The sequence below is a fragment of the Bufo gargarizans genome, chromosome 9 (genome assembly GCF_014858855.1).
Source record: "Bufo gargarizans isolate SCDJY-AF-19 chromosome 9, ASM1485885v1, whole genome shotgun sequence".
NCBI lineage: Eukaryota > Metazoa > Chordata > Amphibia > Anura > Bufonidae > Bufo > Bufo gargarizans.
Window position 1 is genome coordinate 117,312,302 of NC_058088.1, and position 23,875 is coordinate 117,336,176.

At 47.3% G+C, this 23,875-nt stretch overlaps 1 protein-coding gene across 1 annotated transcript in view; it reads left to right on the forward strand.

The window, feature by feature from the left end:
• TEX11 (testis expressed 11) overlaps positions 1 to 23,875 on the forward strand; it is a 1,226,647-nt gene that overhangs the window by 1,002,100 nt on the left and 200,672 nt on the right. Inside the window, exons 23-24 of the mRNA XM_044268992.1 lie at positions 19,628 to 19,698; positions 19,768 to 19,884. Of these exons, the coding sequence (XP_044124927.1) occupies positions 19,628 to 19,698; positions 19,768 to 19,884 (188 nt within the window). The remainder of the gene's footprint in view (positions 1 to 19,627; positions 19,699 to 19,767; positions 19,885 to 23,875) is intronic.

Below are 23,875 nucleotides of genomic sequence, written 5' to 3' on the forward strand. Positions count from 1 at the left end.
GAAGTGTCCCCTTCCACCGGTTCGGACCCCGTGGACTTAACCGCGTCAGAGCCTCAGCCACTGTCCCTGTTCGCCACAGGACAGCTGGCTGGGACTTGTAGTGCCGCCTTTGAGCAGGCCCTGCGAGATGACCCTACCTTGGAGCAGCTAAGAGGGTTAGCTGCCAGCCCTCCCACTGAGGGAGACAAATACCGAGTGTGTTGGGACAATGGGAAACTGTATAAGGAGGACATCTCCCACAGTAACAGTAGGGTGGGGCCACTCAAGAGGCAGCTCATTGTACCTGTGCAGTTCAGGGAACAATTACTGCAAGTGGCTCATGAGATCCCCTTAGCTGGTCACCTGGGAATAACCAAAACAAAGTCCCGGGTGATGCAGAATTTTTTCTGGCCAGGCCTCGGGGCAGATGTCGCCAAGTACTGCAGGTCCTGCGACACCTGTCAGCGAGTTGGCAAAGCAGGAGACCGTCACCGAGCTCCATTGAATCCCTTACCGATAATTGATGAACCCTTCAGGAGGGTGGCCGTGGACATCATTGGTCCACTGGCCATCCCCAGCAGTTCGGGTAAACGGTTCATATTAACCCTGGTGGATTACGCAACGCGCTACCCGGAAGCAGTGGCGTTATCCTCCATTAGGGCGGACAAGGTTGCAGACGCCCTGCTGGGGATCTTCACGAGAGTGGGGTTCCCAGCTGAGCTTCTCAGCGACCAAGGACCTCAGTTCATGTCTGAACTAATGCAGGGGCTCTGTAGGAAAATACAGGTGAACCATATTGTAGCCAGCCTTTGCCACCCACAAACAAACGGCCTCTGTGAGCGCTTCAACGGGACGTTGAAGCAGATGCTGAAGACGTTTGTGGAGGCGCAAGGGAAGGACTGGGAACGATATCTACCTCACCTGCTATTTGCCTACAGAGAGGTTCCCCAGGAGTCAACCGGGTTTTCACCCTTCGAACTCCTGTATGGTCGACGAGTAAGAGGTCCCCTAGACCTAATCAGAGAGTCTTGGGAAGGCAAGGTTGCCGGAACTGAAGTCTCTGTAGTAGACTATGTCCTCAGGTTCCGAGCCAAAATGGAGTCGCTGGTAGGTCTGGTACAGGAGAATATGGTGCAGGCCCAAAGCAAACAGAAGCAGTGGTATAACCGCACTGCCCGAGAGAGAATCTACCAGGAGGGGCAGAAGGTCTATGTCCTGCTGCCAATGCGGCAAAACAAACTGCAAGCTGCATGGGAAGGGCCGTACCCCATTGTCAAATGTCTGAGTAAGGTAAATTATGTGGTGGGCCTTGGAGAGGGAGGTAGGAGACAGAAGACGTTTCACGTCAACATGCTCAAGGAGCATCACGAGAGAACGCCACATGTTATGCCGGTTTGCAGCCTGCCCGAAAGGGAGGAGGCCGACCCCCTACTAGATCTGCTAGCTGACACTCGAGAGTTGGAGGTGGACTTAACCCTCAACCCTCAACTCTCGTCCCAGCAGAGAGCTCAGCTCTTAGAAGTGTTGACGGCTCACCGTGACACTTTTACAGGGAAACCCGGGAGAACTCACCTTGCAGTCCATCATGTGGACACAGGTACACATGCTCCCACAAAGCTGTCCGCCTACCGTGTCTCACTGGAGGTCCAGGCAGACCGCAGGAGGGAGATCGAGGAGATGAAGCAGCTTGGGGTCATTCAGAAATCCCACAGCGCTTGGGCCTCACCAGTGGTTCTGGTCCCGAAGAAAGATCAGACAACCATGTTCTGTGTGGATTATCGGAAACTGAATGCCATCACAACCTCGGATGCTTACCCCATGCCCAGGATTGATGAACTGTTAGATAAGTTGGCAGGAGCCAGCTACCTGACAATCATGGACCTGAGCAGGGGGTATTGGCAGATTCCCCTGACCTCGGAGGCTCAGGAGAAGTCGGCCTTCATCACCCCTTTCGGCTTATACGAATTTACTGTAATGCCGTTTGGGATGAAGAATGCGCCAGCCACCTTTCAAAGGCTTGTGAATGACTTGCTGGAAGGACTAGAAGAATGTGCTGTCGCCTATTTAGACGACATTGCCGTATATAGCCCCACGTGGAAGGAGCATCTGGTGCACCTGTCGCTAGTACTGGACAAACTTGCTGCGGCTGGACTAACTGTTAAGCCTAGCAAGTGCCAGCTGGGCATGAATGAGGTCACTTACTTAGGCCACAGAGTAGGAGGAGGCACACTGAGGCCTGAAATAGAGAAGGTGAAAGCCATTACGAGATGGCCAACACCTCTCACCAAGAAGCAGGTCATGTCTTTCTTGGGAACGGCCGGGTACTATAGGAAGTTCATCACGAACTATAGCGCCCTGGCCAAGCCTCTGACAGACTTGACCAAGAAGAAGCTGCCCAGGATGGTGTCATGGACGCCGGAATGCGAGCAAGGCTTCCAGGCCCTGAAGGATGCACTAGCCAGTGCTCCTGTGCTTCAGGCCCCAGATTTCACTCGGAAGTTTGTGGTCCACACGGATGCTTCCGCCTTTGGTCTGGGTGCAGTCCTGAGTCAGGTGAACCAGGCCGGGGAGGAGCATCCTGTACTATACCTGAGCCGTAAGTTACTGGCCAGGGAGACCAGCTACTCCACAATAGAGAAGGAGTGTTTAGCTATTGTGTGGTCCCTGCAAAAGCTACAACACTACCTGTATGGACGCAATTTCACAGTGATCACTGATCACAATCCCCTCAGCTGGTTGGCACGTCTCGCAGGAGACAATGCGAAACTGCTGAGATGGAGCCTGATTTTGCAGCAGTACAACTTCACCGTGCAGCACAGAAAAGGTAGTTTACATGGAAATGCCGATGGGTTGTCGCGGCAGGGAGAATCGGCCGGAGATGGCTGGGTTGCTGTGGAATAGGCTTGTGGCCATTTCCCCAGGCAACCTTTTAAAAGAGGGAGGTGTGCCGGCATACATACATAATTCCTATGGGTAGCCATCTTATATGCTTCTGGCATAAGTAAAAAAAAACTGTGAACTCTCATCTTCCTGAAGCCTGGGTCGCCTATGATATAGATGGACACTTTTATTACCACTACTCTTTGAGGCTAGCTATAAAAGGTCATAAAGGCTATACCAGGCCCAGCTCATCCTGTTCTTTAAGATAAGATCAGCTCGCTGTCAAGCCTGGCTGGAGCGTGACATCATTAATTTCCAGGTCTGGTTTGAGGAGAGCTAATAGCCCTTAATTAGCACTGGGCATAAAACCAGTCCACTTTCATATTTCATTTATGAATCAACTTATGCCCTTTCTGACACCAGATCCAGGCTCTACAGAGTATTGTGGTTAATTGGGTATCAAATATGACTAGAGGATGTGATTCCGTAGCTGACCTATGGGTGGTAGAAGAACTACAGGTCCCAGCATTACCGTGTGTGGTCTCATTCTGTAGGTAAATAAATAAGGATCGCAAATATGTATTCTGTATAAAAATATGCCGATGTATCAAGGAGATACGGGCTTAAGTATAATCCTCATTGTAGGAACTGAACTTTGATGGGGTCATAAAACACTTGGGGGCCATCCCTAGGCTTCACAGTCACTCTGCTGCCATTGGCTGACAGGAGTAAGTCTCCTGCCCATGGGAGAGTTCATAAAAATCCATGCACAAGGACAGAGGAGAGAGACCCATGGGACATCACCAGACACTTAATTGGACATTGACGGCATATCCCTGTCTCAGAAGAACTTTGAGGGTCTCCCCTGATACATACTGAAAAGGGGTTTGCAATGATTCAAAAAGGACATATGAACGACCATCTGAAACCCTACAGAGAAACTAAGTATTCTTTCATCTTTTTCCCTTTCATTTGAACTGTCGTGATTATTTATATTGTTATTATTATTCTGTAGATTTATAGTCATTTTCATTAGACTTGTATGCACTGCTTTTTACCGCTTATTAAAGATTATAAAATCTAAGTGGCCAAGTCTTCCATATTCTAAGCTGCTGAACAACGTACCTTGCCTTTGAAGAGACGTTACCAGGTAGTTAGTTAAATTGCATTTAGGAATTGTAGCTGGGGGTGATTGACTGCGGTTGGTCAGTAAGTGATATCCGGATCATCCACTAATCTGTGTGATAGTGAATGACCCGGATAGTCGGCTCGTGGACCGGGAACCCACGTGGTGGCAGTTACCGAAGTGTAGTGGGGGGGTGTTAGCCGAATGGTAATACCCCGGTCACGTGAGGTCTCTGTGTGTGCGCAGACTCCGTCACAGACCACTACGTCACAGCTGTGGGATCTGGAGCGATCGGATCCATAGTTCGTGACAGGGAGGGTGCCTGGTTTATAGGAAAAGGTCAGAAATTGATGGAAATACCACCGAAACGGTGCATCTTGGACTCCCATGTCGCTGCTGGAAGTGATGTCCGAGTAGTACGCCACTTTTACAGACTGACAATAATATGCACAAAACCAAAGATAAAATCGATTGTAGAGTAAAAATTGTTAGGAAACATTCTTTCCTGTATATTTACTTGTATATAAAGTGCAAGTTCAGGCAAAAATGTTGTTGATTTTCGGAACTGGGACCACGATTAAGAGGGATGGCCGGTGGCATCCGTATTGTACTGCTAGAGGTGAAATTCTTGGACCGGCGCAAGACGAACCACAGCCAAAGCATTAAGCACAAATGTTTTCATTAATCAACAATAAAAGTCGGGGGTTTGAAGGGGATCCCACAGGCGACCCGTTATTCCCATTACACGCCGAGCAATTTCTGGTTAAACAAACTCTTTGGATTCCGGGGAGAATATGGTTGTAAAGCTGAAACTTAAACTAATTGACGGAAGGGCACCACCAGGAGTGGAGCCTGCGGCTTAATTTGACTACGCGCGGAAAACCTCACCCGGCCCGGACACGGAAAGGATTGACAGATTGATACCTCTTTCTCGATTCTGTGGGTGGTGGTGCATGGCCTTTGTGAGCGGGTTGATCGAGGTGATTTGTGTGGTTCATTCCGATAACCAACGATACTCCTCCATGCTAAACAGTTACGTGACCCCCGGTGGTAAAGATTGTGTTAACCAGACTCTTGGATAGTGAGACTGGACTTGTAGATGAGGGCCTCCTGGTGAGCTGACCCTGTAAAAGATTGCAGGTGAGGACCTGCTGGTGAGCTGACCCTCTCAAACATTATGTGCAAGGGCCTGCTGCGGCTTTGTTGACTCTAGATAACTTCTGGGTGATCGCACGTCCCTGTGATATCGACGATCCATTTGGATGTCTGCCCTATCAACTTTCGATGTTCTTTTATGCGCCTACCATGCTGACCACAGGTAACGGGGAATCAGGGTTCACTTTCAGAGAGGGAGCCTGAGTAACGGCTACGGCTACCACTTCCAAGAAAGGCAGGCGGGGGCGCGCAAATTAACCACCCCCGACTCAGGGAGGTAGTGACAATAAAAAACAATAAAGGACTCTTAAGAGGCCCTGTCATTGAAAAAAGTACTAAAAAATTACTGGGAATGTACAGGTATTTAGGATGAGGAAACATTATACAGGAGAGATACCACAGGTAATTACACTGTTCGCAGCGTCTACGGCAAAGGTACACTGTATCTCACAGATGTACGAGGGCCTGCAGGTGAGCTGACCCTCTAAAAGATTTCCGCTGAGGGCCGGCAGGCGAGCTGACCCTCTAAAAGATTACATTTTTTATATCTGCACACTTTACACAGCAGATGTGGCGTGGATAATTTAACTGTCCCCAGCGGACACCGTCTACGGAAAAAGTATGATTGATGGCCTGCTGGTAACTCCAAAAAACATTATGGGCAAGGGTCTGCTGCTGAGCTGACCATCTAAAACATTATGGGTGAAGGCATCCTGGTGACCTGACCCTCTAAAAGATTTTTGCTGAGGGGCTGCGGGTGAGCTGACCCTGTAAAAAATTAAATGAAAGGGCCTGTGGGTGAGCTGACCTTGTAAAAAGTTATATGAGAGGGCCTGCAGGTGAGCTGACCATGTAAAAAAATATATGAGAGAGCCTGCGGGTGAGCTGACCCTGTAAAAAATTAAATGAGAGTGCCTGTGGGTAAGTTGAACCTGTAAAAAATTATGAGAGGGCCTGAGGGTGAGCTGACACTCTAAAAAATTATATGCGAGGGCATATATATACGAGGGCATTAAATGCGACGAATAAGCATGTTGATATGATGGAAGAGAAGAAGGAGCAGGAGAAAAGGAAGATTCAACCATATACCCTTTTTTGTGGTGGAAGGGGTGCATGGGAATACAGAATATTCAGTACATTATAAACAACACATTACAAGTGCCTTTATGTTCATCCACTTTCCTCTGGTGGAGTCGAGAAGTCAAGGGCAATCCAGGCCTTGTTCATTTTCATAAGAGTCAACCTGTCAGCATTTTCAGTTGACAGGTGGATAGAGTTGAGCAGACACCTGGATGTTCGGGTTCGACGAGTTTGGACGAACTTGACCCTGAACCCCATTGAAGTCAATGGGGACCCGAACTTTTGGGCACTAAAATGGCTCTTAAATAGTCCTGGAAAGGGCTAGAGGGATGCAAAAGGTATAAAAATGTGCTTAAGAGCATGGCAACTGTTCTGCAAACAAATGTGGATAGGGAAATAACTTAACATAACATAAAATACTTAAAAATTAAAAAATAACAATCTGGATCTAGGATTAGGAGGTTGAGGAGGCGGTGGATGGGTAGAAGCGGAGGTGAAGGAGGAATAGGTAGCCAACACTGATTTGTGTTATTTTGTTATTTTTAAATTGGGGTATCCCCAAAATATTGGGACATATAACAAAATAAAACAAAGAATAAGTGCACTTGAGTACAATAATGGATGGTTGAGGCTGGTATAAATGTCTATTCTGCACAAGATACGGACAAGTCCTGTGGGATCATGTCACCCAACAATAGAACAGAGGATTTTGAGAGATTTAGACCCCTGTCACCCAGGCACAGCAGGGGTTTGTATACGCCAAAAATGGTTAAAAAAAAAATCAATTTAGGGCACTTTTTTGCATTAAAATTGCTCTAAAATAGTCCTTGAAAAGGCTAGAGGGGCGTAAAAGGCAGTAAAATGTGCTTAAGAGCATGGCAACTGCTCTGCAAACAAATGTGGATAGGGAAATAACTTAAAATAAAATAACTAAAAATTACAAATTATTAACCCTCAACTCAGGTGGATATGGAGTCGGAGGTTGAGGAGGCGGTGAATGTGGTGTTGTAGGTGGAGGCAGCAATGGAGGAGGAGGAGGTAGCCAACAATGTTTATTTTTTATTTTTTATTGGGGTAGGTAGCCCCCAAAATATTGGGACAAATTAAAAAAAAGAAAACAAAGAATCATTGCACTTGACTTAAAGAGGACCTTTCACTTGTATAAACTATGTGAACTGAGTATGATGCCATATAGAGCGGCACCCGGGGATCTCACTGCACTTACTATTATCCCCGGGCGCCGCTCCGTTCTCCCGTTATAGGCTCCGGTACCTTTGCTCTTAAGTTATAGTAGGCGGTTCTTCCCTTGTCCTGTGGGCATCTCCTTCTCCTAGGCTGCAGCGCTGGCCAATCGCAGCGCACAGCTCACAGCCTGGGAGCCTAGGAGAAGGAGACGCCCACAGGACAAGGGAAGACCCGCCTACTATAACTTAAGGAGCAAAGGTACCGGAGCCTATAACGGGAGAACGGAGCGGCGCCCGGGGATAATAGTAAGTGCAGTGAGATCCCCGGGTGCCGCTCTATATGGCATCATACTCAGTTCACATAGTTTATACAAGTGAAAGGTCCTCTTTAAGTACAAGAATGTATGTTTGATGGTGGTATAAATGTCTATTCTGCACAAGGTACAGATAAGTCTTGTGGGATCTAAGCCTGGTTGATGTTAATGAACGTGAGCTTGTCCACGTTGGCTGTGGACAGGCAGCTGCACTTGTCTGTGATAACGCCCCCTGCTGTGCTAAACACACGTTCAGATAATACACTGGCTGCAGGGCAGGTCAGCACCTCCAAGGCGTAAAGAGCAAGCTCAGGCCATGTGCCCAATTTGGAGACCCAGAAGTTGAAGGGGGCAGAACCGTCATTCAGTATGTGTAGGTGTGTGCATACATACTGCTCCACCATGTTGGTGAAATTCTGCCTCCTGCTAAGACGTTCCATATCAGCTGGTGGTGCTGGTTGTTGTGGCGTGCTGACAAAGCTTTTCCACATTTCGGACATGCTAACCCTGCCTTCTGAGGTGCTGGCGGTGCCCCAGCTGTGTTGGCGACCTCATCCTTGTCCTCTGCCTTCGCCTTGTGCTTCCACTGTGCCCCCGCTGTCAGGTGGGAATGCCACCAGCAGCGTGTCTACCAGCGTGCGATTGTACTCACGCATCTTACGATCACGCTCCAGTGACGGAATTAAGGACGGTACATCGTCCTTGTAACGGGGATCCAGCAGCGTGGCCACCCAGTAATATGCACAAGTTAGAATGTGGGCATCTCAGCGGTCGTTGCGGAGACATTGCAGCATGTAATCGCTCATGTGTGCCAGGCTGCCCAGAGGCAATGAAAAGCTGTCCTCTGTGGGAGGTGTATCGTCTGTGTCCTCTGTATCCCCCCATCCACACACCAGTGAGCTGGTCTGGGTGCCACCCTGCTGTGAACATGGTTCCTCCTCCTTCATCTCCTCCTCCTCATCCTCCAGAACTGTGCCCTGGATGGACAATTGTGTACCTTGGGTTTGTGGGTGCAGGAACCCACCCTCGGAGCCACTTGGGAATGACTGGCTGGAAACCCTACGAAATGATCCCTCTTCCTGCTCCTCCTCCTGTGCTACATCCTCTTCCATCATCGCCAGGGGCGTTTTTTCAAGGAGACATAGAAGTGGGATAGTAACGCTGAGAGCGGCATTATCGGCACTGGCCATGTTGGTGGAGTACTCGAAACAGCGCAACAAGGAACACAGGTCTCGCATGGAGGCCCAGTCATTGGTGATGAAGTGATGCTGTTCTGCCGAGCGACTCACCCATGCGTGCTGCAGCTGAAACTCCACTATCGCCTGCTGCTGCTCGCACAGCATGTGCAAGGTGGAGTTCCACCTTGTGGGCATGTCGCATATATGGGGCGGTGAGCGGGAAGGCCGAAGTTACGCTGCAGCACTGAGAGGCGAGCAGCAGCAGGGTGAGAACGACGAAAGCGTGCACAGAAGGCCCACACTTTATACAGCAGCTCTGACATGTCGGGGTAATTTTTAAGGAATCTCTGCACCACCAAATTCAGCACATGCGCCAGGTAAGGGATGTGCATCAAACCGGCTAGTCCCAGAGCTGTTACGAGATTTCGCCCATTATCGCACACCACCAGGCCGGGCTTGAAGCTGACTGGCACAAACCACTCATCGGTCTGTTGTTAAAGGCCCGTCCACAGCTCCTGAGCGGTGTGGGTTTTTTCCCCAAACAGATAAGTTTTAAAACTGCCTGCTGTCGTTTACCCCTGGCTGTGCTGAAGTTGGTGGTGAAGGTGTTACGCTGACCGGATGAGGAGTTGGTAGAGGATGAGGAAGCAGAGTAGGAGGAGGAAGCAACAGGAGGCAAACTGAAGCGCCCTGCAATCCTCGGTGGTGGAAGGACATGCGCCAAACTGCTAGATCCGCCTCAGGCCCAGCCGCCACTGCATTTACCCAGTGTGCTGTTATGGAGATATAACGGCCCTGACCGTGCTTACTGGTCCACGTTTCCACAGATGGCGTTGCGCAGTGCAAACCCGATTTTGTCCCCTACTTGGTTGTGAAGGGAAGGGATGGCTCGCCTTGAAAAGTAGTGGTGGCTGGGCATGACGTACTGTGGGACAGCCACCGCCATAAGCCCTTTAAAACTATCTGTCTCCACCAGACGGAGTGACAGCATTTCAAAGGCAAGTAATTTAGAAATGCTGGCATTCAGGGCTAAGGATCGTGGGTGGGTAGGGGGGTACTTCCTCTTCCTCTCCAGCATTTGGGATATGGAGAGCTGAACGCTCCCATGTGACATTGTGGAGATGCTTGGTGACGGAGGTGTTGGTGTTGCTGGCAGATCCTCTGTTTGTGGGGTGCCAGGTGGCACTGTCACTCCAGAGGTGGCTGAAGAGGCCGCGACTGCAGCAGAAGAGGAAGCAGGAGGAGCCAGAGACCTTTCTTGTTTTTTGAGGTGTCTACTTCACTGCAGCTCGTGCTTTGCACTTAAATACCTGGTCATGCAGGTTGTGCTCAGGTTGAGGTAGTATCTCAGAGGCCCTGAACCAGTGTAGGCCTTCAGTAAATATATATTTGTACAAAATGGCTGTATTTCAAATGCCTAATTCAAACCCCTGTATGTAGAGGTAGTATCTCACAGGCCCTGAACCAGTGTAGGCCTTCAGTAAATATATCTTTGCACAAAATGGCTGTATTTCAAATGCCTAATTCAAACCCCTGTATGTAGAGGTAGTATCTCACAGGCCCTGAACCAGTGTAGGCCTTCAGTAAATATATCTTTGCACAAAATGGCTGTATTTCAAATGCCTAATTCAAACCCCTGTATGTAGAGGGGGTATGTCACAGGGCCTGAACCAGTGTAGGCCTGAATTCAATATTGGTGCACCAAATAGCGGTATTTAAAATATCTGAATGTAACCCTAATGTTTTAAGGGTGTATCTCACAATGACATCTGCATCAAAGGCTGCACCAACTAAATTTTTTTTGCCCAAATTAGTGTTTGTTTAACCTCCTCCGGACCGCCTAACGCAGGATCGCGGTCCGGAGGCGGCTGTCTCAGGCAGAGTGACGCATTGGTGCGTCATCTCGTGAGACGCAAGACTTCCTGTGAACGCGCGCGTTCACAGGAACTGCAGGTGAGCGAGTGGATCTACAGCCTGCCAGCGGCGATCGTTCGCTGGCAGGCTGTAGATGCGATTTTTTTAACCCCTAACAGGTATATTAGACGCTGTTTTGATAACAGTGTCTAATATACCTGCTACCTGGTCCTCTGGTGGTCCCTTTTGCTTGGATCGACCACCAGAGGACACAGGCAGCTCTGTAATAAGTAGCACCAAGCACCACACTACACCCCCCCCCGTCACTTATTAACCCCTTATTAACCCCTGATCACCCCATATAGACTCCCTGATCACCCCCCTGTCATTGATCACCCCCCTGTAAGGCTCCATTCAGACATCCGTATGTGTTTTACGGATCCACGGATCCATGGATCGGATCCGCAAAACACATACGGACGTCTGAGTGGAGCCTTACAGGGGGGTGATCAATGACAGGGGGTGATCCCCCCATATACACTCCCTGATCACCCCCCTGTCATTGATCACCACCCTGTAAGTCTCCATTCAGACGTCTGTATGTGTTTTGCGGATCCGATCCATGGATCCGTGGATCAGTAAAACACATACGGACCTCTGAATGGAGCCTTACAGGGGGGTGATCATCCCATATAGACTCCCTGATCACCCCCCTGTAAGGCTCCATTCAGAAGTCCGTGTGTATTTTGCGGAACCGTGGATCCATGGATCGGATCCGCAAAGCATCCGTAAAACACATACGGACGTCTGAATGGAGCCTTACAAGGGGGATCATCCCATATAGACTCCCTGATCACCCCCCTGTAAGGCTGAGTTCACACGGGCGTGTCCGGATTAGGTCCGGATGCGTCCCGGTGTATTGCGGCAAACCCGCGCGATTGGGTACGCAATTGCAGTCAGTTTTGACTGCGATTGCGTTCCGATGTTCAGTGTTTATCACGCGGGTGCAATGTGTTTTGCACTCGCGTGATAAAAAACCGACTGTGGTACCCAGACCCGAACTTCTTCACAGAAGTTCAGGTTTGGGTTAGTTGTAGTGTAGATTGTATTATTTTCCCTTATAACATGGTTATGTACCATGTGATTGGAGCATGTGATCTGACGTCACCAAAGGTCCTTTAGCCGACAGCTCATCAGAAGAGACCGGGAACTGCGCGATGAAGAGGACAAGGTGAGTTAATTTATTTTTTATTTTTTTAACCCTCAATTGCCCTTGTACTAAGCATTCTGTATTCAGAATGCTATTATTTTCCCTTATAACCATGTTATAAGAGAAAATAATACAGTGAATAGACTGTCACCTAGCAACCATGAGTGAAAATCGCACCGCATCCGCACTTGCTTGCGGATGCTTGCGATTTTCACTCAGCCCCATTCATTTCTATGGGGCCTGTCCTGCGTTACAAACGCAGAATATAGAGCATGCTGCGATTTTAAAGCATTGCAGAAGTGATGCGTGAAAAAAATCGCTCATGTGCACAGCCCCATAGAAATGAATGGTGCCGGATTCAGTGCGGGTGCAATACGTTCACCTACCGCATTGCACCCGCGCGGAAATCTCGCCCGTGTGAACTCAGCCTAAGGCTCCATTCAGACGTCCGTATGTGTTTTGCTGAAAAGCGGATCCATGGATCAGATCCGCAAAACACATACGGACGTCTGAATGGAGCCTTACAGGGGGGTGATCAGGGAGTTTTGATCACCCCCCTGTAAGGCTCCATTTAGACATTTTTTTGGCACAAGTTAGCCGAAATTGATTTTTTTTTTTTTTTTTTTTCTTACAAAGTCTCGTATTCCACTAACTTACAAAGTCTCATATTCCACTAACTCGTGAGGGGTATGGTGAACTCACCATACCCCTCACGGAATCCAAATGCGTACAATTTTTTTGACATTTATTTTCCAGACTTCTTCTCACGCTTTAGGGCCCCTAAAATGCCAGGGCAGTATAAATACCCCACATGTGACCCCATTTCAGAAAGAAGACACCCCAAGGTATTCGCTGAGGGACTATATGGGGTGATCACCACCCTGTCATTGATCACCCCCCCTGTAAGGCTCCATTCAGATATCCGTATGTGTTTTGAGTCCATGTTTTGCGTCCATGAGTTTGCATATTGAGTCCATGAAAGATTTAACTTTTTGTCCCAAAAAAGCGGAAAGGGAGACTTTGTGAGAAAAAACAAAAAAAATCAATTTCCGCTAACTTGTGCCCCCAAAAAAATCTTCTATGAACTCGCCATGCCCCTCATTGAATACCTTGGGGTGTCTTCTTTCCAAAATGGGGTCACATGTGGGGTATTTATACTGCCCTGGCATTTTAGGGGCCCTAAAGCGTGAGAAGAAGTCTGGAATCCAAATGTCTAAAAATGCCCTCCTAAAAGGAATTTGGTCCCCTTTGCGCATGTAGGCTGCAAAAAAGTGTCACACATGTGGTATCTCCGTACTCAGGAGAAGTAGGGCAATGTGTTTTGGGGTGTCTTTTTACATATACCCATGCTGGGTGAGATAAATATCTTGGTCAAATGCCAACTTTGTATAATAAATGGGAAAAGTTGACTTTTGCTGAGTTATTTCTCTCACCCAGCATGGGTATATGTAAAAAGATACCTCAAAACACATTGCCCAACTTCTCCTGAGTACGGCGATACCACATGTGTGACACTTTTTTGCAGCCTAGGTGGGCAAAGGGGCACAAATTCCAAAGAACACCTTTAGGATTTCATAGGGCATTTTTTTTACACATTTTGATTTCAAACTACTTCTTGCGCGTTCATGGACGTTTTTATTTTTTGTCACAAGTTAGTGGAATATGAGACTTTGCAAGAAAAAAAATCATCATTTTCCGCTAACTTGTGACAAATAATAAAAAGTTCTATGAACTCACTTTGCCCATCAGCGAATACCTTAGGGTGTCTACTTTCCGAAATGAGGTCATTTGTGGGGTTTTTCTACTGTCTGGGCATTGTAGAACCTCAGAAAATATGACAGGTGCTCAGAAAGTCAGAGCTGCTTCAAAAAGCGGAAATTCACATTTTTGTACCATAGTTTGTAAATGCTATAACTTTTACCCAAACCATTTTTTTTTACCCAAACATTTTTTTTATCAAAGACATGTAGAACAATAAATTTAGAGAAAAATTTCTATATAGATGTCGTTTTAAAAAACGAATTTACAACTACAAGTGAAAAATGTCATTTTTTTGCAAAAATTTCGGTAAATTTCGGTAAATTTTGATTAATAACAAAAAAAGTTAAAATGTCAGCAGCATATAAATACCACCAAATGAAAGCTCTATTAGTGAGACGAAAAGGAGGTAAAATTCATTTGGGTGGTAAGTTGCATGACCAAGCAATAAACTGTGAAAGTAGTGTAGTGCAGAATTGTAAAAAGTGGTCTGGTCATTAAGGGTGTTTAAGCTAGGGGGGCTGAGGTGGTTAAAAACTGAAATTGACAGCAGTATATAAGCTTGTAATTTCACACGTGCTGATGCTGCAAAGCCTGAAAATAGTGTTTTTTGTCAAAAGTGTGTTTTTCAAACCCCAGAAAATGATTGGTGTATTTCTACCTTAAATTGCACACTGACTAATACAGATGTTGTAGATTGCCCAAAAAGTATTTTTTTGCTAACAGAATATGAAAGCTGTATATATTAAACTTGAATTTAACACTTTCAGATCTGGAAAATACTGTTTTTTGAAAAAAATAGTGTGTTTTTAAAACCTCTGAAAATGATGGGTGTATTTCTACCTTAAATTGCACACTGACTAATCCAGATGTTGTAGTTTGCCCCCAAAAAATTGTGATTTGCAATGTCCCAAAAGCTCAGATGCAGTGCTGGTGCACTGAGCATGCATAGAATTCTAAAAGTTAGTATTTTTGGGTCAATGAGCTCAGGGCAGGGTAAAACGATAGTGCCCTACACCCACACAACTGTTTATCTGTAGATCGCTGAGTTAGATTCTCTCCTATGCTCTCCTTGAAATCACAAGTCCAGCAGCATCCTATCCCTACACTTGTAACGTGCTGCTCTGGCCAATCACAGCCATGCCATTAGTAGGCATGGCTGTGATGGCCTCTTGGGGCAAGTAGTATGACGCTTGTTGATTGGCTGCTGTGCAGCCTTTAAAAAAGCGTCAAGACAGCAGCAAACACCGAACGCGAACCTGAACTTTTACAGAAATGTTCAGGTCCGGGGTCCAAAAATCCTAACGTTCGATACGAACCCAAACTTTACAGTTCGGGTTCGCTCAACCCTACAGGTGGATATGCTTATCTGTTATAATGCCACCAGCAGCACTAAATGCCAACTCAGGCAAAATGCTGGCAGCAGGGCCTGAGTAGTTGTAAGGCACTGAGGGATCACTGAGGATGCTGACACGGTCTGCTACGTACCTTCAGCATTTTCCAAAACGTTTCACTCCTTGTGACACTAGGCCGCGCATCAGGGTGAGGGTGCTTGCAGGGTGACATGAAACTGTCCCAGGCCTTGGAGAGTGTTGCCCTGCTGTGTGTTCCCCTTGTTTCCCCTCCTCGGTTGCCCAAGGAAATACGGACTCTGCCGCCAGCGTTGTCAGATGGAAATTTTTTGAGCAATTTTTCAACAAGGACCTTCTGGTATTGCACCATTTTGCTCGTCCTCTCCACCTGAGGAATGAGAGATGACAAGTTCTCTTTGTAGCGGGGATCGAGAAGGGTGAACACCCAGTAAACCATGTTTTCTAAAATGCGTATAAAGCGCGGGTCGCGGGAAAGGCAGCCTAACATGAAGTCAGCCATGTGTGCCAGAGTACCAACAGGCAAGACTTTGCTGTCATCATCAGGATCTTCTCTACTGCCCACCCACGCTGAACAGATAGAATTAAACTTCCATGTGTACTACCCTCTGTAGCGGAGGCAACCATCTCCTGCTCCTTCTCCTCTTCATCGTCCAATTCGCGCTGAGAAGACGGACGGAGGGGCGTCTGGCTATCACCCTGTGTAATGTCTTCTTCCCCCATTTCCACCTCTTCCACATGCAAAGCGTCTGCCTTAATTGTCCACCTAAATGGCAACATTTCCAGGGCGAGTAATTTTAAAAGGTGTGCATTTAGTGCTATGGCCTGTGGGTGGGTGGCTGGGTATTTGCGCTTACATTCAAATGCCTGGGGTAAGGACATTTGGACGCTGCCCTGGGACAGGGAAGTGGATGTGGTCGCTGATGGTGCTTGCGAATGTCCAAGTGCAGGGCGGGAGGCATCCTCGCCTGCGCCTTCGACAGGCAATTGGCCAGCACATACCATAGGGGAAGAGGAGGCAGTGGTGTGACCCGCAGACACAGATTGTGAACCCAGGCATTCGTCCCACTTATTATGGTGCTTGGATGCCATGTGGCGTATCATGCTGGTGGTGGCGAGGTTGCTAGTTTTCATGCCTCAGCTCATTTTTGGTGTTGCACAGGTTGCAAACTACTATTCTTTTGTCTTCTGCACTTTCCTCAAAACAGCACCATACTGCGGAGCACCTACCCTTGGCAAGGGAGGTTCTCCGTGGAACAGTTGCGGGCCTGTTTGGTGTGGCCCGCCTTCTCCCTTTTGCCACCCCACTGCCTCTTTCAGCCTGTTGCGGTGCTGCAGATCAATCCCCCTCTGTACTGCTGTCCTCGCTCGGCTTTCCACCTTCCCAGGTTGGGTCAGTGACCTCATCGTCCACCAAGTCCTCTTCCACTTCCTCACTCTGAATATCCTCTTGATTTGTTGACCACAACCTCAGTGATTGACAACTCTGTATCATCCTCTTCATTAACCTCTTGAGACGGTAATTGCGGTTGACTCAATGGCAACTGTTTCTCATCATCATCCACCTCATTACACACAAATTGCCGTTCCCCACCATCATCTTCTTGTGACTGTGGATGCTGTAGAGGTGGGGAATCAGGGCACAAGAGCTCATGTCCCTCTTCAAGCGTGCTTGGCGATAGGGCCAAATCAAGTAATGGCGATGAAAAGAGCTCCTCGGAATATCCAAGTGTAGGATCACTTGTTTGGAAAATTATCTGCTGCAATCCAACCGACCGCCTGGTCGCAGTGGTCTGACTTCAAGAGTTTTGTCCTGCAATGCCCTGCAAACTGAGAAATGAAGCTAGGTATCGTAGACTATATTTTTTTTGTGCTCTGGCAGCAGGCACAGTTTCTCCGCCCCCAGGGCCACGGCCTCTGCGTGAACCATCAGCACCACGGCCACTTCCCTGTCCCGTAATGCTCGCCTTCTTCATATTAAATGTTATATGCATGCTTGACACACAGTTCACAGCAAGCACAGTATATGGAAAAAGTACGTAAAAGTATGGAAAAAGGAAAATAGATTTCACTTATATTTTTTCTGTCTCTGGCCCTGACACACACAAGGTATTGCACAGATGTCACAAGTCACTGCAGACACCCTTCTATAGGAAAAGTACGTAAATGTATGGAAAAAATATACTAGTTTTCACTTACATTTTTTCTATCTCTGGCCCTGACACACAGAAGGTATTGCACAAATGTCGCAAGTCACTGCAGACACCCTCTATAGAAAAAGTGTGGGGAAAAAAATTGATGGCTATATTATATTGCTGCCACCACACACAATAGTCCTTAAAATAACTTTTGGGTCTTTGATCCGTTTTTCAACTAAATAGATTGCGATCACACTCCCTACACTATCTGTCCCTTCCTAAGCGCAGCTCTCCCTGACCAATAATGAGCCAAACACGCCCCATCGGGTGCTATATATCACCTGATCACATGTTCAGGACAGCCAATCACTGTAACCAACAAGGCTATGGCATTACAGTAATGGCAGTGCTTACCTGCATGTTTATTTGTTTATTAGCTGCATAGCAGCCAAGAAACGTGCGGAAAGGAGAAACGAGCATGGCGCTCGAGCACGTGCGGTACTCGGCCAAGTACCGCTATGTGCCAAGCATAGCGATGCTCGAGCCGAACAGAAGTTCGGCCGAGCATGCTCGCTCAGCACTAGTCTCTTGTCAGCCTTACGTTTATACTTTTTGCCCATTTTTTTTAAATAGTTTTCAATTTTCCACCAAATAGATGACAACAAAGAAGAAAATCTTTCTCAGTACCAGAAAATGTGCCAAACTGCGGAAAAATGGCGACTTATCAGTGGACTCCTGCCTACACCCTACAGTTATTTATGGCAAACTCAGCCAACGACAAAAATGAAAACCACTCCTCCTGATTCTCTGAGACAAAACATCTCAAATAAGTCTCCAGATTCTGGTTAGTGCCCTCAGTCTGTCCGTTCGACTGAGGATGAAAATCCATAGACTTCTCCCAACTGCATTGGCTCATCACCAGACATGAGCTCAAGCCCCTCCCTACCCAAAATGTCGGAAGAGGCCGCCTGCCCATATGATAGTGTGTTCCGAGCGAGAGGAACTTTAGATCTCTCCCTCAGATGTCTATCAATACGTACAGCCAGAGACATGGCTACCTCTAATGACTATGGATATTCATAAAATGTCAATGTGTCCTTCAGGTTCTAGGATAACTATGTGGGAGAGCGACCTTAGGTTCCGGGCAGGCCTGGTTCTCACTGCTGGAAGCCGCCACCTGTGGTCTCTAAAACTGTGAGATGGTCGTGCAGAGGTCAGCCACCTCCAAAAACAGTCCCTGCATACAATCGACCAGTGCAGAAACCGTATCCATCGCTGCACTGACACAAACAAAATGACGGCTTTTATGTGGTTGATAATGTCACATGTATAAGGGAGGGGAACACACCAAATGACACACAGAAGGAAATAGACCAGAGTCTAGGCCTCAAAGATAAGGTAGAGGGATGGTTACCTCCTAGGAATCCCTAGACCTCTCCCTCACTCCTGCCAGTATGAGTAGACCTTAAAGGTGGGAATACACCGTAACCTTAGCCCTGGAGACCCTGGAAATCTTTAGGAACGGTGGCAGAGAATGAGACTACTCGTTCCTTCCCAGATGAAGTAACCTGCGTCTCCCTGAGGCCTAGAAAACAAAAGAAACAAGCGAACAACAAAATGCAAAACTAAATGCACTTATCTTAAAGAAGTATGGAGGAGCAAGAGATCCAAAGGAACAACACACCAGCTCAACCAACACCAAGCAGGAAATATAAACCGCATGGTAAGCAGTGTGAGTTAGAACTAAATAGAGACTCAGTAATGACAACACAAGCTACAGCTGACAAGAGGTGTGGTCACTACCAAACCACAACACTGCAAGGAGAAAACAGAAAGACTGTCAGATACCCTCACGTGCCGCCAGTTTCTCAGATCTTCCCACTTCTGTCATGGGAGGTACCGTGACACCGGGTATGCTGGGTGCTGATGCCGGCCTTCTGCAGGCGCTGAACAGCAAATCGATTCATCCAGCACATGCGCATTCTGCCAGTATCTGTGCATGCGCTGGACGCATCCATTTCTCATTCAGCACCTGCACAGAGTAGAAGGAACCCAGGAGCAGAAACCATATTGCAGACCATGGACGCAGAAGGTGACAGGTAAGTACATTTATTTAATTGACACTGGGGAAGCTGGGGGCCTCCATAAGGTCACCTGGGGGACATTATAAAATCATGTATGCTTGTATGGACCATACAGTGCATGACTTAATATTGCATTTTTCACAAATTAAATTAGAAATTGGACAACTCATTTAAATCAGTCAGGTGTACCCTACTTTTGACTGGCATGGTGTATATTATTTTAAAATGTATATATTTCACGTTGGCTTTGCTGCTTATTTACCGATATTCTTGATTAACTTTTTTTGTGCTTTGATATATCTTTTTGCCAAAATTAGCTTGGAATTTGGCTGTACAAACTGAGGACTCCCCACTAATGATGAAAGACTGCTTTCTTCTTTCTTACAAGGTATGGTAAAGTAAGAGGTCATATATGGACGTTTTGTGAATGTATAATTCATTCTGTTTTCTTTGACAGATTTCCTTGCACTGCCCTTGTGACAGGACAGTGCTAGTAGCTCAAAAGTCATGTTTATTAATGGCGGCATCAGTTGACCTCGAAATGGCTAGAAATGCCACTTGCCACTCTGAACAGGTAGTGAATAATAGCATATCTTTTTTTTTTCTACAATGTACAGTGCCTTGCAAAAGTATTCAACCCCCTTGACTTTTTTTTGTATTTTGTTACATTACAGCCTTAAGTTCAATGTTTTGTTAATCTGAATTTTATGTAATGGAGCAGAACACAATAGTCTAAGTTGGTGAAATGAAATGAGAAAAATATATAAATAAAAATATTGTTTAGAACTAGAAAACATAAAATTGGCATGTGCGTATATATTCACCCCCTTTTTTAGGAAGCCCATAAAAAGCTTTGGTCCAACCAATTACCTGCAGAAGTCACAAAATTATTGAAATGATGTCCAACTGTGTGCAATTTAAGTGTCACATCATCTGTCATAACATATACACACATTTTTTGAAAGGCCCCAGAGGCTGCAACACCAAAGCAAGAGGCATCACTAACCAAACACTGCCATAAAGACCAAGGAACTCCCCAAACAAGTAAGGTACAATGTTTTTAAGAAGTACAAGTCAGGGTTAGGTTATAAAAAAATATCCAAATCTTTGATGATCCCCAGGAGCACCATCAAATCTATCATAACTAGAGTTGAGCGAACACCTGGATGTTCGGGTTCGAGAAGTTCGGCCGAACATCCCGGAAATGTTCGGGTTCGGGATCCGAACCCGATCCGAACTTCGTCCCGAACCCGAACCCCATTGAAGTCAATGGGGACCCGAACTTTTCGGCACTAAAAAGGCTGTAAAACAGCCCAGGAAAGAGCTAGAGGGCTGCAAAAGGCAGCAACATGTAGGTAAATCCCCTGCAAACAAATGTGGATAGGGAAATGAATTAAATTAAAAATTAAATAAATAAAAATTAACCAAAATCAATTGGAGAGAGGTTCCATAGCAGAGAATCTGGCTTCCCGTCACCCACCACTGGAACAGTCCATTCTCAGATATTTAGGCCCCGGCACCCAGGCAGAGGAGAGAGGTCCCGTAACAGAGAATCTGTCTTCATGTCAGCAGAGAATTAGTCTGCATGTCATAGCAGAGAATGAGGCTTCACGTCAGCCACCACTGCAACAGTCCATTGGCATATATTTAGGCCCAGCACACACACAGGCAGAGGAGAGAGGTCCCGTAACAGAGAATCTGTCTTCATGTCAGCAGAGAATTAGTCTGCATGTCATAGCAGAGAATGAGGCTTCACGTCAGCCACCACTGCAACAGTCCATTGGCATATATTTAGGCCCAGCACACACACAGGCAGAGGAGAGAGGTCCCGTAACAGAGAATCTGGCTTCATGTCAGCAGAGAATCAGTCTGCATGTCATAGCAGAGAATGAGGCTTCACGTCAGCCACCACTGCAACAGTCCATTGGCATATATTTAGGCCCAGCACACACACAGGCAGAGGAGAGAGGTCCCGTAACAGAGGATCTGGCTTCATGTCAGCAGAGAATCAGTCTGCATGTCATAGCAGAGAATCAGGCTTCACGTCAGCCACCACTGCAACAGTCCATTGTCATAAATTTAGGCCCAGCACCCAGGCAGAGGAGAGAGGTCCCGTAACAGACAATCTGGCTTCATGTCAGCAGAGAATTAGTCTGCATGTCATAGCAGAGAATGAGGCTTCACGTCAGCCACCACTGCAACAGTCCATTGGCATATATTTAGGCCTAGCACACAGGCAGAGGAGAGAGGTCCCGTAACAGACAATCTGGCTTCATGACAGCAGAGAATCAGTCTGCATGTCATAGCAGAGAATGAGGCTTCACGTCACCCACCACTGCAACAGTCCATTGGCATATATTTAGGCCTAGCACACAGGCAGAGCAGAGAGGTCCCGTAACAGACAATCTGGCTTCATGACAGCAGAGAATCAGTCTGCATGTCATAGCAGAGAATGAGGCTTCACGTCACCCACCACTGCAACAGTCCATTGGCATATATTTAGGCCTAGCACACAGGCAGAGCAGAGAGGTCCCGTAACAGACGATCTGGCTTCATGTCAGCAGAGAATCAGTCTGCATGTCATAGCAGAGAATGAGGCTTCACGTCAGCCACCACTGCAACAGTCCATTGGCATATATTTAGGCCCAGCACCCAGGCAGAGGAGGGAGGTCCCGTAACAGAGAATCTGTCTTCATGTCAGCAGAGAATTAGTCTGCATGTCATAGCAGAGAATGAGGCTTCACGTCAGCCACCACTGCAACAGTCCATTGGCATATATTTAGGCCCAGCACACACACAGGCAGAGGAGAGAGGTCCCGTAACAGACAATCTGGCTTCATGTCAGCAGAGAATTAGTCTGCATGTCATAGCAGAGAATGAGGCTTCACGTCACCCACCACTGCAACAGTCCATTGGCATATATTTAGGCCCAGCACCCAGGCAGAGGAGGGAGGTCCCGTAACAGAGAATCTGTCTTCATGTCAGCAGAGAATTAGTCTGCATGTCAAAGCAGAGAATGAGGCTTCACGTCACCCACCACTGCAACAGTCCATTGGCATATATTTAGGCCTAGCACACAGGCAGAGCAGAGAGGTCCCGTAACAGACAATCTGGCTTCATGACAGCAGAGAATCAGTCTGCATGTCATAGCAGAGAATGAGGCTTCACGTCACCCACCACTGCAACAGTCCATTGGCATATATTTAGGCCTAGCACACAGGCAGAGCAGAGAGGTCCCGTAACAGACAATCTGGCTTCATGTCAGCAGAGAATCAGTCTGCATGTCATAGCAGAGAATGAGGCTTCACGTCAGCCACCACTGCAACAGTCCATTGGCATATATTTAGGCCCAGCACCCAGGCAGAGGAGGGAGGTCCCGTAACAGAGAATCTGTCTTCATGTCAGCAGAGAATTAGTCTGCATGTCATAGCAGAGAATGAGGCTTCACGTCAGCCACCACTGCAACAGTCCATTGGCATATATTTAGGCCCAGCACACACACAGGCAGAGGAGAGAGGTCCCGTAACAGAGAATCTGTCTTCATGTCAGCAGAGAATTAGTCTGCATGTCATAGCAGAGAATCAGGCTTCACGTCAGCCACCACTGCAACAGTCCATTGGCATATATTTAGGCCCAGCACCCAGGCAGAGGAGGGAGGTCCCGTAACAGAGAATCTGTCTTCATGTCAGCAGAGAATTAGTCTGCATGTCATAGCAGAGAATGAGGCTTCACGTCAGCCACCACTGCAACAGTCCATTGGCATATATTTAGGCCCAGCACACACACAGGCAGAGGAGAGAGGTCCCGTAACAGAGAATCTGTCTTCATGTCAGCAGAGAATTAGTCTGCATGTCATAGCAGAGAATGAGGCTTCACGTCAGCCACCACTGCAACAGTCCATTGGCATATATTTAGGCCCAGCACACACACAGGCAGAGGAGAGAGGTCCCGTAACAGACAATCTGGCTTCATGTCAGCAGAGAATTAGTCTGCATGTCATAGCAGAGAATGAGGCTTCACGTCACCCACCACTGCAACAGTCCATTGGCATATATTTAGGCCCAGCACCCAGGCAGAGGAGGGAGGTCCCGTAACAGAGAATCTGTCTTCATGTCAGCAGAGAATTAGTCTGCATGTCATAGCAGAGAATGAGGCTTCACGTCAGCCACCACTGCAACAGTCCATTGGCATATATTTAGGCCCAGCACACACACAGGCAGAGGAGAGAGGTCCCGTAACAGAGGATCTGGCTTCATGTCAGCAGAGAATCAGTCTGCATGTCATAGCAGAGAATCAGGCTTCACGTCAGCCACCACTGCAACAGTCCATTGGCATATATTTAGGCCTAGCACACAGGCAGAGGAGAGAGGTCCCGTAACAGACAATCTGGCTTCATGTCAGCAGAGAATCAGTCTGCATGTCATAGCAGAGAATGAGGCTTCACGTCAGCCACCACTGCAACAGTCCATTGTCATAAATTTAGGCCCAGCACCCAGGCAGAGGAGAGAGGTCCCGTAACAGACAATCTGGCTTCATGTCAGCAGAGAATTAGTCTGCATGTCATA